This window comes from Arabidopsis thaliana (assembly GCF_000001735.4).
Source record: "Arabidopsis thaliana chromosome 1 sequence".
Lineage (NCBI taxonomy): Eukaryota > Viridiplantae > Streptophyta > Magnoliopsida > Brassicales > Brassicaceae > Arabidopsis > Arabidopsis thaliana.
In genome coordinates this window covers 1,029,188-1,044,378 of record NC_003070.9, presented here as the reverse complement: position 1 = coordinate 1,044,378, position 15,191 = coordinate 1,029,188, and the positions used below count along the sequence as shown (strand labels likewise).

The 15,191-nt window shown below is 37.0% G+C and overlaps 4 protein-coding genes and 1 long non-coding RNA gene across 7 annotated transcripts; 2 read left to right on the top strand and 3 right to left on the bottom strand.

The window, feature by feature from the left end:
- Window positions 1-491: 491 nt before the first annotated feature.
- Window positions 492-2,017, top strand: AT1G04040 (HAD superfamily, subfamily IIIB acid phosphatase). The gene is made up of 3 exons (NM_100285.4): window positions 492-987; window positions 1,216-1,425; window positions 1,638-2,017. The coding sequence occupies exons 1-3, from the start codon at window positions 560-562 to the stop codon at window positions 1,813-1,815; spliced, it is 816 nt and encodes a 271-aa protein (NP_563698.1). The 5' UTR covers window positions 492-559; the 3' UTR covers window positions 1,816-2,017.
- AT1G04237 lies at window positions 964-1,261 on the bottom strand. The gene has a single exon (NR_138676.1). It is a non-coding gene; the product is annotated as an other RNA (long non-coding RNA).
- Window positions 1,487-4,004, bottom strand: AT1G04030 (eisosome protein; the record flags this gene model as incomplete). Of its 2 annotated transcripts, NM_100284.3 has the most annotated exons (5): window positions 3,699-4,004; window positions 3,405-3,505; window positions 2,286-3,330; window positions 2,064-2,140; window positions 1,487-1,811 (listed from the first exon to the last, which is right to left on the bottom strand). In NM_100284.3, exons 1-4 carry the CDS (start codon window positions 3,780-3,782, stop codon window positions 2,066-2,068), a joined length of 1,305 nt encoding a protein of 434 aa, NP_171899.2. In that variant the 5' UTR covers window positions 3,783-4,004. The 2 variants fall into 2 exon arrangements, with proteins under 2 accessions (NP_171899.2, NP_001320872.1); NM_001331457.1 differs by lacking the exon at window positions 1,487-1,811 and having other exon boundaries at window positions 2,066-2,140; window positions 3,699-3,996.
- A 112-nt stretch (window positions 4,005-4,116) lies between these two features.
- BARD1 (breast cancer associated RING 1) lies at window positions 4,117-7,886 on the bottom strand. 2 transcript variants are annotated; one of them, NM_001331456.1, is made up of 13 exons: window positions 7,687-7,886; window positions 7,529-7,582; window positions 7,365-7,435; window positions 6,938-7,290; window positions 6,633-6,848; window positions 6,204-6,455; window positions 6,003-6,103; window positions 5,674-5,860; window positions 5,481-5,578; window positions 5,294-5,384; window positions 4,990-5,155; window positions 4,773-4,891; window positions 4,117-4,684 (listed from the first exon to the last, which is right to left on the bottom strand). In NM_001331456.1, the coding sequence occupies exons 1-13, from the start codon at window positions 7,767-7,769 to the stop codon at window positions 4,334-4,336; spliced, it is 2,142 nt and encodes a 713-aa protein (NP_001318917.1). In that variant the 5' UTR covers window positions 7,770-7,886; the 3' UTR covers window positions 4,117-4,333. The 2 variants fall into 2 exon arrangements, with proteins under 2 accessions (NP_001318917.1, NP_973758.2); NM_202029.2 differs by having other exon boundaries at window positions 4,155-4,684; window positions 6,938-7,286; window positions 7,361-7,435; window positions 7,687-7,842.
- Window positions 7,887-8,114: 228 nt separating this feature from the next.
- PSAT1 (phospholipid sterol acyl transferase 1) lies at window positions 8,115-13,422 on the top strand. The gene is made up of 16 exons (NM_100282.4): window positions 8,115-8,493; window positions 8,861-8,996; window positions 9,095-9,239; window positions 9,324-9,493; window positions 9,601-9,677; window positions 10,041-10,257; window positions 10,350-10,503; window positions 10,842-10,941; window positions 11,098-11,192; window positions 11,520-11,571; window positions 11,726-11,797; window positions 11,967-12,135; window positions 12,216-12,320; window positions 12,394-12,478; window positions 12,595-12,690; window positions 12,806-13,422. The coding sequence occupies exons 1-15, from the start codon at window positions 8,251-8,253 to the stop codon at window positions 12,674-12,676; spliced, it is 1,902 nt and encodes a 633-aa protein (NP_171897.2). The 5' UTR covers window positions 8,115-8,250; the 3' UTR covers window positions 12,677-12,690; window positions 12,806-13,422.
- Window positions 13,423-15,191: the final 1,769 nt, after the last annotated feature.

The following is a 15,191-nucleotide window of genomic DNA, read 5'->3' as shown; positions in this document are numbered from 1 at the left end:
ACTTCATTTGTTAATTGCAATGTGTATACTATTTGTGCCGATAGTCAAATACATGATACATCTACAATTCTACATACATTATGTAATTATACACTTTGGCAAATATATCGCCACTAATCGAGGAAAACAATTGCTCATACCATCATACTTTTTTTATTTTTTTTGATAAGTTCATACAATCATACTTCTTGGCAAGTTGGCAGTTAATTATCTTTAATTTATCCAAATCTTTTAGTTTCACCCGCATATTAAGTTAAACTTTCATAATTTTGCCTCCCATAAAATGTTGGAAAGCTAGATCATATCGTGCATGAATGTATAGTAAACAACTATATATATTTTTAAAAATACTATAATGTATAATTACAACCAAATTATTATTTTATTTATGAAAAAAATAATGAAACACCAAAAACTTTGATTCAGATTTGTGTATTAATTATTTTTCTTTATTGTTAGGGCTGCCAGTTTGACTCTTCTACTTATAAAAGCCTCTTTACACACAAACACATACACACTTGTGATCAAAATCTCAAGATCCAAAACTCTTCTTTCAAACATGGACCGAACCATGTTTCTTTCCCTGACAATAGCCTCACTCTTGGTCGGAGTCGTCTCAGCTGGTGACTGGAACATCTTGAACCAACTCAGAGGACTCGGCTCATCGTCAAGCCAAAATGGTATCGTTTCTAAAGGTATCAAGACGGACCTGAAAGGATACTGTGAAAGCTGGAGGATCAACGTGGAAGTTCACAACATCAGAAAGTTCGATGTGGTGCCTCAAGAGTGTGTATCGCACATTAAGGATTACATGACGTCATCGCAGTACAAGGATGACGTGGCGAGAACCGTTGATGAGGTCATTCTTCATTTCGGGAGCATGTGCTGTAGCAAGTCTAAGTGTGACGGCATGGACGCTTGGATCTTTGATATCGATGACACGCTTCTCTCTACCATCCCTTACCACAAGAAAAATGGCTTCTTCGGGTAATTTATGAAATTCTCTATCTTACCCGGTTTAAGATAAACCAACTTGAATTGATGGGTGTTGTGTATACGTAACTGTACATATTGTTACTTTTTAGCTTTTTACTTAAGTGAATGCACTTTGGATCTGACTGAACCGGACCGGATCTCTGATTAGAGATGTGAATTTTAGATTTCGGTTCAATTTGGATTAATCTTATTTTTCTCATGCTAATGGATTAAAAACAGAGGAGAGAAATTGAACTCAACGAAATTCGAGGATTGGATACAGAAGAAGAAAGCACCAGCAGTGCCACACATGAAGAAATTGTACCACGACATCAGAGAAAGAGGCATTAAGATCTTCTTGATCTCTTCCCGGAAAGAATATCTCAGGTCTGCCACCGTCGACAACCTCATCCAAGCCGGTTACTATGGCTGGTCCAACCTAATGCTCAGGTACAACTATACCGGATATTGAAGCCAAAATCTATCTGTTTCATATATTCTCTAAAACCGTTCAAAATCAAGATGAATCAAAAGTCAAGTTTTTCCACTCCTTAATACCTTGAGTAGTTTTCATATATTCACTCTTAAGTGAGCACACAACCGATTTTGTACACCCCTCTAGTAATTTTAGTGTACTCTAACAAGAAAACTGAAAAATGCAGGGGGCTAGAAGATCAGCAAAAGGAAGTGAAACAATACAAGTCAGAGAAGAGAAAATGGCTAATGAGTCTTGGTTACAGAGTCTGGGGAGTGATGGGTGACCAATGGAGTAGCTTTGCAGGCTGTCCTCTTCCCAGGAGAACCTTCAAGCTCCCTAACTCCATCTACTATGTCGCCTGATCAAAACCAAACACAAAACTTTGATTTAGCTTCAAACAAAAAGAAGAATCCACGAATAAGAGAGAGCTGTTTTGAATCTGTTTCTTGTTTATTTTCCCCTTTTTCGTGTCATATTATATTGAGAGACTTATGCATCCAAAAGAACAAACAAATGGTTATATGTAACAGAGAGAAATCAAATCAAAATCACACATTATCAACCAAAGGTTTACAGTACCAACTAAGCAAGTGTGGAATGAGTACATCACCATTATTTGTCTATGTTGTTCAAAGCTTTCTCCAGTCTTGCCTCAAATGGTGTTGAATGCCAATTTACGCTCTTATCCTGCACTTCCAAAAAAACTGTTATTGTCGGGGAAAAGGACACCTGATTGATTATTGCACTCGAGGTAGTTGGGTTTGAAAGTGTGATGAAATCAATATCAGAAATTCTACTATCTTTTGGAGTGTTTTTACTGGTTTATGCGTACCTCTCTGTACTTGCTACTGGTGTTTGGTATTCCCTTGAATGAAGATGCAGAGCCGCAATCTATTGCCTTTGAGCGATTACCCCAGTAACCACCAACTGTGCCTATAATAGGTGTCTCATCAGGGCTTTTGCTCGGTGATTTCCTTGGCGTAGATGTAGCCGAGAACTGTTTGATATCCTCCAATGTCAATGCGCATAATACAGGTCTATCGTCATGATTGATTCTAAGCGGTTTTGAGTAGCAGCTGGTAGACTTGAGTTTCTCGGGTGTTAAGGTATACATAGAGGCGCTGTTGCATTCACTACCAGACTCAGATGTTGATAACCATGTTGAAAGGCTAGCATCAACGGCCAGTTCTTGGTTTCGCAGTTTCTTGGGTTCAATTCTGCATTTCGGTTTGACGCTGAGTGTTATATCATCAATCTGAGGGTCTGTACCGAAAGAAGAGGAATCCCTTTTTTCTTCTTGATCTGCGATGAAGTTAGAGTTCTCCTTTTGAGACTGTTTCTGCTTTGTTCTCCCTTTGGATTTAGCGGATTTCCACTGAGTAAGATTCTCAACAGGGTTAAGTACTCCTTGGCCATCATAGTGGTTTCCATCTCTAACAGTCTCGTTAGACCTTCTCAGCTTTGAATCAATCTCCTCTGTTTTATCCCCAATATCTTGAGTATAAACTTCCTTGGTTGGGTTATGCAAGCTATCCTCACTAAATCCAACATCACTGTAATATTCTTCATCTTCATCTAGATCGCTGTCACTGCAGTCAAACTCATCCTCCTCTATGTCATCATCACTTTCTCTGCAATTCTTGTATCTGTGGTTTTCAGGATACGACCCTGAGGAGTTGGAGGCAACCTCAATGATCTGATCATCAGTCTTGCTTGACTTTAATGACCTCTTTTCGGATTCAACCTCTTCGTTCTTCTCTTCTGAGAGTTCAACAGATTCTTCTGAAACAACGTGTTCATAGGTTTTGACTTTGGAGTCAAAAGTGACTCTCTTCCTAGAAATAGTGCTTGGACTGCATTTCTCTTCAGCCTCGTCACTGAGAAATCAGAAAATGTTAGCTTAAAACTTGAATCTAGAGGAAAAGCACACAAATAAAACAATCACACTCACCAAATTTCAGTGATTGGAATCACAGAAGCTTTCGGGATCTCCTCAACAATGTGGACTCTATCATTCAGATGATGAGGTTCTGCAGTTTCCACAGAGAGTTTCTATGCATAACAAACAAATTCATCGGGTCAAGCAAAATCAATGGAAGTTAAATGCGATAAACACGGAGATGATCTATCTAGAATGTAGCGTAATTCAAGCAAATTCATCACTAAAAAGAAACTGAAAGAAGCGAGGAATTTCAGATAAAAACTCTCACAAACTAAACGTAAGAATTTTTTTAAGGAAACTTACGTTATCTCTAGCTTCATCGGAATCTCTGCGTCTCTGACGCCGGCGATTCTTCCGTCCACCGAAGCAACCCGAAAAGCAACCCATAGTCCCGAAAATTCTCAAGGTCTAGCGAGAGAAGAAGAGAAACTTCATGCGTGTGGTTTCCAGATATTTGATCAAGCATTAATAGGTCGACATCGAAATTGAGGAGCGGGGTCTGGTGTGGTGGGGACGATCACTACGAAGAGAGCGGGGAAAAAGTGATCACTTCGGAAATTGGGAATTTAGGGTTTGTTTAGCATTATTTTTTGCCTCTTTAATTTATTAATTGTGTAGCTTTATTAAGGAGGATAAAGTAAGTGACCGTTACAATTTTGACCCACCAATGCCCTGTCAAAGCCTTTTGGTATTGGTGCGTTGGCACACCATTTTTCGTTACAATTTATTTTTCATTAAAAACATTAATTCTGTCATTAATCGGTAAGATTTCCAAACTTTAAGTTACAAAGCTTTGTTTTTCGAAAGTAAAAGTTGGAATTTTATATGCGTTCAAACACGAATCTGTTTTGTTATCTTACGAAATCAAAAATAGTAAAATTAAACTATGTTACATATGTGTAGGGAAATTGAAATGTCTTTTGTCTCTTCCTCTTAAATTAGCCAATCACAGGATGTAACTTGTAACCAGCAATGGACTCCAAGACCCATGTGTGACCAACGAGACGAGACCCAGTTTGGCTTGCTAAAGCTTCTGCGTCATTAGCTCGTTGCCAAATGATTGTGACTTCTTCACCTAAGGCACATCCATGTGGAGGATCAATGTTGTAAACCACAATCGATGATGATCTTTGGTCATTGACATTGTTGCTGCTTTCTGCACCAAGCTCATCCTCTGTGTTCAAGATTGTACCACCAGCGACTTTGACTAGATTCTGAAGGTCTTCCTTGTATCCTTTATAGAAATCTCCAAAGAAATAGAACTTCAAGCCCTCAAAGAGCTTTGGTTTCTGTTTGCCAAAAGAAAAAATAGAGAGTGAGATATCTAAAAGAAGCAAAGCACTTTCAAACTTGTTTTTGGTGTGTTTTTATACTTACATTAGTTTCTGCTCTGAGTCTTGCGGTTTTTGGTCCATCTTGACATCCTTGAGTATCAATTTGAATCTCGAATGGTTCTTCATCAACAGGTTGAGAAGCTTTTAGGCTTGCTTTCATCCCTAGAAACAATTCAAGGTTGATTCATGTAAAGATGAAGATTCCTTAATGGTGAAAAGTAAAGATTATGACAAACTCTTGAGTGAGCAATCTAACTTACAAGCTGCATTGATAATCCATTTTCCATTGAGAATACCCATAAGAACCTTCAAAGTTCTTGTGCAAGCTCCTTTTTCATCTGTAGAAGCAATCACATGTGTAACACTTGGGTTCCAGTACCTTGATATGGTCGCGTTAAATCGAACGGCTAAACTTTCCATCAGTTTCTAGGGAATAGCAATGCAATGAGAAAATTAGTCTTTTTATATGAAAAAGCTCTACCAACTTTGAACCAAGAGTGGTAAATCCACAAACACTTGTTTCTTGTTTGAACCTTGTGGAAAGAAGATTAACTTAGTACTGACCTTATCACTTTTAGAGAGTGCTGATCCACAGAGAACAAGCTCTTTTGTAAAAGCTGGTGTTTGTTCCAAAGAACATAGCTCAGCAGGATTTCTGAGGGAGCAAGGTAATGAGATTTATTAGTTGCTATCATAAGAATAATAATGTCATACTGTAAGTATTAAATTATATGCTGAAACAGAATTATACATTTTTGGTAAGGGCTCGGCTCTGGAAACGCGATGTCCAGACTTCTCGTTCGGGAATTTGACAGAAGAATGAGCCGGACAAAGTAGAAGAAAATCTTCCTGTAAAGACCAAGAAAACAATCTCACATTATAACTAGAACATTGGTAAGTAACTCTTATGTGAATGAGAATGTAGAGAATGTGGCAAAACATACATAATCCCAACGGCATCTAGAAATCTCTCTTGCACATGGAACATGATAGCTTCGACGGCAAGACTTGACAAAGCAGCCTAAGGCAGCACCTTTCAGACTACATTTAGTGCACTTGATTTTCATCCCCCTTGCCAGTTCTGCTTTCAGGTTCTTCACTGTGTCACCTTCATAGTAAACTTGCGGTGCCCTGAACATTTATTCAACTACTTTTAGTATTTTTATCATGCAAAAGCCAAAAGCGTTATAACACTAGCCAAACTATATCCACATGGACTTGCAGAAACAAAGATGAGCAAATGTAGAAGTTTTTTGGGTTTCATTTTCTATACCATTCGATACATGCGCTATGGACATGGATAACATTGGAGCGGAAGATGTCATCTCCATCCACCGGTCTTCCCCTAGAGTAATGCAGCATTTCTCCAGTGGCCTAACAAATATTGATCCAGCCAGTTGAGTAAAATACTTCACAAACAGAGAAGCTCAGTTTCTAGAGCAGAGGATATGGCAAAGACTTTTAAAGGTTTTACCTCAGATACCCTAGCGGATTGGCAGAAACCACAAATGGTTATGTTGGATGATGTTTGTTCTAATGCCTTTGAGATTTTCTCACTTAGCTGATCATCAGAGTTTGCAGAGCATTTACCATTGCAGTCAATATCAGCAGATTTTTGCATCAGATTATTCTCCCTCTTGGGGACCTTCAGATGATTTTCCATTGCATCAGAAGCGGTGATGTCACGCTTCCTTTTTGAATCTTGTTCTGTATGACTTTTGGGTAACTGCTGGACACAAAAGATCACTACACATCTTAAGTTGTTTGATCTCAAGCACAGAACAAAACTATAGATTACCCAAAAACTGAAGTACACCATCTATTAACATGTAAATGTGTGATTAAGAATACTCATAACTGATAAACTAAAATAGTCAACTTATGAAGTAAGACGAGAATGCACCTGATGGTTCTGTGCTTTAACATAATCAGTGGGATCATCTGACCGGAGGCTCTCCATCAACCGCAGCAAAGTCGGATCCTGAGTCTTAGGATTCGGACTGCTTTCCTGGATAAAGGAATCACCACATATCCGCTTCCTTGCAGCATTGCTAGGCTGCTCAGAAGCAGTGATGTCCCTCACATTTTTTGCAGCTTGTTCTGTATAACTTTCCGGAGTCTGCAGCAAGAAGAAAAAAAAGAGGAATTTATAAACATCTTTCAATATTGCGCACTGATAAATCAAAATGATCAGTAATATGCTCTTACGTGATTGGCAGCATCATACTCTGATTCAAACTCATATAATAGGAGATGATCACTCAACTGCTTTTCAGTCCAATCCTGATGCTTAGGTCTTGGATCACTTTCTTCTGAGGTCGGAAGAGGAGAACCATCACGACTAGAAGAATCAGTACCACCACTGCGCTTGCTCACATCCTTGTCAGTCATCTCAGAATCTTCAGATTCGCCATGTTTAGGGCTGTTGGAATTGTTCAATGCATCGTTCTTGTAGTTGCAATCATTTGGAATCTGTAATTGTGGGAGATGAACACTAACAGCTGCATTCAAGCTCTTGTATATGCTTATAACACTCTCCATGAATCGAAGATCTCTCCTAGCTGCACATGAGAGTAATTCACAATTTCACATACTGTCTTGAACACTAATCTTCAAATGATATCACTGGACTTACCCTTTTTGGGATGTTTAGATTTGCAGACAGGACATCCCGATTCAACTTGCGACGATTTGTGTACACATGAACTGTACAAATAATTTCCAGAAAGATAAGAATCTATATGAATTCAAATTTGTAATGAATTGTTAAAGAATAACAGAGTAGTTAGATAATCTCACTCGCAGAAGACGTGGTCGCAAGGAAGCAACACCGGTCGATTAAGCAATTTTAAGCTGCAAATTACGTAAATCTCTTGTTACGATTCCAAGAACACTAAACAAAAACTCGATTACTCTACAATATAATCAAGGAAAGGGAAGCTGTGGGTGAAACAAACCATAGAGGGCACTTGAGCTCGAGCTCGAGCTTCTGGAGATGAAGAACCCATGGATTCATTAGCATGTTAGTAAATTCCGCCATTGGTGATGTACAAAACCCAGATCTAAATGACGAAAGCTCTTGAAACCGAGAAGAGAAGGAGAAGATGCACTTCCTTGCTTCGTCTCCGTGCGATTGGTATTTACTTTGAGAATTTAGAGACACGTGTACGATAGATATCAAATGGCGGGAAGATAGGCGGGGATTTTATGATTTGATTAAGCGGGAGAAAATGTGAATAAACGCCCGCTTGTTTGTTACGAAAATTTTGAAATTATTCAACTTTCAATTTCAAAGGCCCAATTAAAAGCCCATTTGTTTGTTACGACGTGATAGAGAGTAGTAACCTTCTCGATGACTTCGAAGGTTCTTGTAAGGGTATATTTGGAAAGTTAGGACGCTTCCAAAAACTTTTCAACTCTCACCTTCAAGGTCCCCAACAACGCACACACTCTCTCTCTCTCCTCTCTCTTACTTTTCCTCCTAAACTCTGGCGATGAAAAGTAGTTAGAGACACCGAGCGATGGGAGCGAATTCGAAATCAGTAACGGCTTCCTTCACCGTCATCGCCGTTTTTTTCTTGATTTGCGGTGGCCGAACTGCGGTGGAGGATGAGACCGAGTTTCACGGCGACTACTCGAAGCTATCGGGTATAATCATTCCGGGATTTGCGTCGACGCAGCTACGAGCGTGGTCGATCCTTGACTGTCCATACACTCCGTTGGACTTCAATCCGCTCGACCTCGTATGGCTAGACACCACTAAGGTCCGTGATCTTCATTTCCTTCGCTCCTTATTCTGTCGGTCGAGTCACTTGTTGATGAATTCCAAGCGAAATATAGCAATGAAGCATGTCTCGTCTCTCTTATTGATTCGTTCATTAGTCAACAGTGACGCTTCTGAATCTGAGTTTAGAGTCATATAAAACAGCTGACTCGGCGAGTGTTTCCCATCGCTTTTGGTTCGCTAAATGTAGCGCAATGAATGTGTAATTAGTCTGCGCTTTTTATTCAACTAGATCTGCAAGTTTTTCAGAGTGCTCAATAGTAGTTAGAAAATGTTAGGTCATTTTACTTGTGCATTGTGATTCTTTTGGTTGTTGCTTACTGATCGACGTGATGGATGGTTTACAGCTTCTTTCTGCTGTCAACTGCTGGTTTAAGTGTATGGTGCTAGATCCTTATAATCAAACAGACCATCCCGAGTGTAAGTCACGGCCTGACAGTGGTCTTTCAGCCATCACAGAATTGGATCCAGGTTACATAACAGGTAGTTTCGGATTTTTCTTTCTTTTGAGTTTTCTTCAATTTGATATCATCTTGTTGTGATATAATATGGCTAAGTTCATTAATTTGGTCAATTTTCAGGTCCTCTTTCTACTGTCTGGAAAGAGTGGCTTAAGTGGTGTGTTGAGTTTGGTATAGAAGCAAATGCAATTGTCGCTGTTCCATACGATTGGAGATTGTCACCAACCAAATTGGAAGAGCGTGACCTTTACTTTCACAAGCTCAAGTTAGTCCTTATCAGGCTAATGTCTTTTATCTTCTCTTTTTATGTAAGATAAGCTAAGAGCTCTGGTCGTCTTCCTTTTTGCAGGTTGACCTTTGAAACTGCTTTAAAACTCCGTGGCGGCCCTTCTATAGTATTTGCCCATTCAATGGGTAATAATGTCTTCAGATACTTTCTGGAATGGCTGAGGCTAGAAATTGCACCAAAACATTATTTGAAGTGGCTTGATCAGCATATCCATGCTTATTTCGCTGTTGGTACCGGCCTACTATCCTTAAGTTACCATTTTATTTTTTCTCTAATTGGGGGAGTTATGTTGTGACTTACTGGATTGAGCTCGATACCTGATTTGTTGTTGATTTAGGAGCTCCTCTTCTTGGTTCTGTTGAGGCAATCAAATCTACTCTCTCTGGTGTAACGTTTGGCCTTCCTGTTTCTGAGGTGACCTCTGACTTCTCTTTAGTTTTAAGTAGTTGATATCAACCAGGTCTTATAACTCACTGGATTTTCCTTTTGAAAGTATTACTTTTGTTAATTGAACTGCTGTACGCGATATGGTATCTGTAGATCTTGAAGTGCTAGTTATCAAAGAACATATTGTGGGTAGTATACCTGTCAGCGGCCTTAGCTAATACAACCAAACCACATGTACACTGATTTAGTTTTCAGATTATTATGGTAGACTTTAAGTTGAGAAGAAACTTTGACTGAAATCTTTTTATTTTAATAGGCTATGATTTGTTTATTGAAATCATGTGACATATTGACATGCGCTTCTCATGTTTTTTGTTGGCAAGGCTTCAGGGAACTGCTCGGTTGTTGTCCAATTCTTTTGCGTCGTCATTGTGGCTTATGCCATTTTCAAAGAATTGCAAGGGTGATAACACATTCTGGACGCATTTTTCTGGGGGTGCTGCAAAGAAAGATAAGCGCGTATACCACTGTGATGAAGAGGAATATCAATCAAAATATTCTGGCTGGCCGACAAATATTATTAACATTGAAATTCCTTCCACTAGCGGTTAGACTCTGTATATGCAACTGTAACACTAACAAAAGTTTCACCAAGAATGTTCACTCTCATATTTCGTTCCTTTGATGTGTATCCATCAGTTACAGAAACAGCTCTAGTCAACATGACCAGCATGGAATGTGGCCTTCCCACCCTTTTGTCTTTCACAGCCCGTGAACTAGCAGATGGGACTCTTTTCAAAGCAATAGAAGACTATGACCCAGATAGCAAGAGGATGTTACACCAGTTAAAGAAGTACGTACCTTTCTTTGTGATAAGAAATATTGCTCATCGATCATCACTTGCTGGCTTCTTGTACGTCAAATTGTTTTGTTTAAATCTCTATATCAATTGTTCATATGCTTTGTCTTTCTTACTATAAGAAACAAGTATAATCAGAAACCTTATTATTGATTATCAGTTCTCTCCTTATATTATGGAATGTCTTTTTCGTTTACAGTTATGAATGCAAAAGGGGGTATTTTAGTTGATTGATTCTCTCATTCTCTAGTTTGTTTTGACTAATAGCGTCAATTTTGTTTTTCTAGCAAATCTTTGTGAATTATATATAACATGCTAACTATACTTTTCAGGTTGTATCATGATGACCCTGTTTTTAATCCTCTGACTCCTTGGGAGAGACCACCTATAAAAAATGTATTTTGCATATATGGTGCTCATCTAAAGACAGAGGTATGATGCATTCTCAATATCACATTATGCGTTGACTTTGTTATTATATTCCCCATTTGGTTTGCAATATCTTTTTGAATTATGATTTATCTTCTCCCTTGCATCTTATGCTATTAAGCGTTAAAGGTACTAAATGTATGAAGCTGTCTGTCATAGGTTGGTTATTACTTTGCCCCAAGTGGCAAACCTTATCCTGATAATTGGATCATCACGGATATCATTTATGAAACTGAAGGTTCCCTCGTGTCAAGGTAATTTTCCGCAATGGCAGAAGTAAAACAGGAAGGCAAAGTCTTCTGTATCAGTCTAGTGGCATGTTATCTCAGTTGCATAAGCAAATTATTAAACAACTAAAATTTAAGTACTTTTTTATCATTCCTTTTGAGCTTAGTGGATGATCAGTGGCTTAAAGTGGGAAGAGGTGTTGCATGAAACATGACACTTGTATCAAAGATAACTAGCAAAACAAAACTAACCCATTTCTGAATTTCATATTATTAGGAGTAGTCGTGCTTTTAAAAAATTTGTTTTAAGAAACCGAAAAACTAGTTCATATCTTGATTGTGCAATATCTGCAGGTCTGGAACTGTGGTTGATGGGAACGCTGGACCTATAACTGGGGATGAGACGGTAAGCTCAGAAGTTGGTTTTGAAATTATCTTCTTGCAAACTACTGAAGACTAAGATAATACTTGCTTCTGGAACACTGCTTGCTATGTTCTCTAGTACACTGCAATATTGACTCTCCGCTACTTTTATTGATTATGAAATTGATCTCTTATAGGTACCCTATCATTCACTCTCTTGGTGCAAGAATTGGCTCGGACCTAAAGTTAACATAACAATGGCTCCCCAGGTACTCTTTTTTAGTTCCTCACCTTATATAGATCAAACTTTAAGTGTACTTTTCTGGTTATGTGTTGATTTACCTCCAATTTGTTCTTTCTAAAAATCATATATCTCTGTACTCCTCAAGAACTTGTATTAATCTAAACGAGATTCTCATTGGGAAAATAAAACAACAGCCAGAACACGATGGAAGCGACGTACATGTGGAACTAAATGTTGATCATGAGCATGGGTCAGACATCATAGCTAACATGACAAAAGCACCAAGGGTTAAGTACATAACCTTTTATGAAGACTCTGAGAGCATTCCGGGGAAGAGAACCGCAGTCTGGGAGCTTGATAAAAGTGGGTATTAAACATATGAAACATGCTCCCAAAGTACCTTGCATTGTTTTTTCAACTTTTGAGTAACCGTTATTGTGCAGCAAATCACAGGAACATAGTAAGATCTCCAGTTCTGATGAGGGAGTTATGGCTTCAGATGTGGCATGACATTCAGCCTGGTGCAAAGTCCAAATTTGTCACCAAAGGTAAAAAAGAAACTTATTGGCTCTTGTACCACTTCTTATTGCTTTTGGTGTAAATATGAATACCGTGTCACAGCCAAGCGCGGGCCACTTAGAGATGCGGATTGCTACTGGGATTACGGGAAAGCCTGTTGTGCTTGGCAAGAATACTGTGAATACAGGTATCACTCTCCTCTTCCCATCCAATGTTTTTTAATCTTATTCTTATCTATGATTCTGAAATCTGTATTTTACTGATTTGGTTGCTGTAATTGTATTGTGAAACCTAATATTGCAGATACAGTTTTGGGGATGTTCACTTAGGACAAAGTTGTAGATTGAGGAACACATCTGCTAATATGCTTCTCCAGTACATATAAATTTCTTCGTTCAGGTCACATTACTTCTCTAATTTTCTCACATTCCAACTCTCTCTTTATCTTGGATATTGGATTTCACGCAAACAACAAACTTTAACCAACCTTTTTTTCTCTTTTTAATGGTTACAGCAAATGACCATTCCTTCTTCTTCATTTTCTTCTCCCAGTAAGAGGTAAAAAAAAAAGGGGTTTAAAACGGTCAATTCTTATTGCTCTCTCTATTTCTCACGCAAAGGTATTCTTTGTGATTTTTTTTTCTATTACGAGCAATATGATAGACAGTTTGGGTACAGCTAAGAGTGCAGTCACTTTGAACTTACCGGCTAAAGTAGTAAATCCATATGAAAACAATGTAGAGTTTTTTTTTTTTAACTACAAGTGCGATTTGGTCTCTTCCGTTTTGATGGAGAGAAACAGAACAATTCTGAGTATGTTCTTGCTTTTGGTTGGTACCATTTCCCTCTTTAGCTTATTGGGTACAAAATTGTATGATGATTAAATCAGAAAAAAAAAAAAAGACGGTGAAGATTTTGGTTGAATTTTTATTTCTCATCTGTTTGATTGTTTCAAATGTAGCATTTGAGTTGGCAGTCAATATGATAAAGACGACACTTTTGTATTTAACGTCTGAAGTTATAGAGGGATAGATAGAATATAAAGTTCCACTCACTTTCTTACATATTTAATTAATTTAATATATATGTCGTAATGTATTAAACAGTAGGCATGTATTTATTTGAATACCGAACCAGTTTATCAGTTTATGTAGTAATTTTGTACTGTATACAATATGAAAGTATTAAGATGTGAAAAAATTACTTTTTATGGATTTTACGTTTTTGATAAGCAATTTGGAGAGAGAGAAAGGGAACAAAGCATAATTAGGTGGAAGAATTAAAGTGCTAGGTGGTTTGATGGTTTGGTTGAACATGAGTTTTGAACTTTTTATGTGAGAGTTAATACTTTTATGTATCGAAATTAAATGTTTTAGTCAATTTTATGGTCCCTCTCAAATTTGGGGTCCTTTTTTATTTTATTTTTCTAAATTTGCCTCCCTTATTAAAATAATAGACATGCATTCGTTTTTTCTAAATTTGCCTCTTAATTTTTTCCTTTTCTTTTTTTGTTTAACATTGGCATTATTCTTTCAGTCTATTGGATGAAAGGTGGCAAACTTAATGCCAAACTGTCCAAAACCCAACAAAATTTTCACAACTTCAAGTCTACCAAAATTTTCAGTTCTGTTTTTTTTTTTTTTACAATGTATTTAAGGTGATAATGGTGTAAAAAAATTGATATATTTATATATCTTAACGTCAGGTTATTTTAGTTATATATTATATAATTAAATTTTATAAAACAAATCTAAAATACTAAAATTTCCTACTTCTACAAAACACTCTGATTAAAATAAGAAAATATGTGTTAATCAAAACTTAAGTACTACACTTTGTGCATTCTTCATAAAGTTCATTGAAATTTGATATGGTCGGATATGCTACATATAAATTTGTAATCGATGATTATTACATCTCACTTGTCAATTAGTTATAGTAGGGTAAGATCTAAATATTCTCAATAGCAGATTATATTAATGGGTTTCAGTGTTATTATTTTGATGTTAATAATTATATAAAGCGAAACTCAAACTAATTGCAAAAATCTGTAAATAAGGGATTTATTGTCATTTAAATAATCAGTGAATAGGATTCTCAACCACTACTATTAAGTACTTGAGTTTTTGCTTGTCTTAAATTGGTCGCTTCTTGAATTTGATTTCTCGCCATCGTTGAAATTTTATAATGTTTAGGTTGCTAATAAATAACTAAAAGTAAACGAGGACAAAGTCTAAACTTGAATCACTTTTCTGTTTCTCCCTAACATTTAGCGTATATGCGTGTTCTGCATTTACATATACCATTTGGCCACAAATAAAAAGGATAAATTTGACAGAAACAAAAAGTAAAAAAAAAAATCAATTGTGTGGTCGATCTTGTGCTGCACGCATTAGATTTGCAAAGCTCACTGATAAAATTTGACAACATTTACTAAAAGATCTGTGCAAACGTTGTTTGATCTTCTTAACACTAAAAAGTAGTATATATGATTTATAATAGTGATACGGTACAAAATCATGATTCACATAACATATAAACTTAGATGTCTAGCCTAAACATGAAAATAAGAGATTCGTTCTTTTTGTTTTTTAAGAGATTCATTTTTAGTAGAAAGTATATGATATACAGTACTTATGTATGTATGACTTTACGAGGATTGGATTCCGAAGCTTCTACTTTAAATATTTCGCACAAACTCATAAAAACTTTATGCCAAAGAAGCAAAATTTCATTAAATTTGATTCCTTGTAGTCTCCAACTTTATACAACTTTTATGAGAATAAAAAGGAACAATTTAGTCATAAATTTATATTTCAATGGGTAACCCAAAATTGAAGAAACGGTAAAGCAAAGAAGGACAATCCAGTAAATTCCAATTGAGTGGCATTAATGTAATT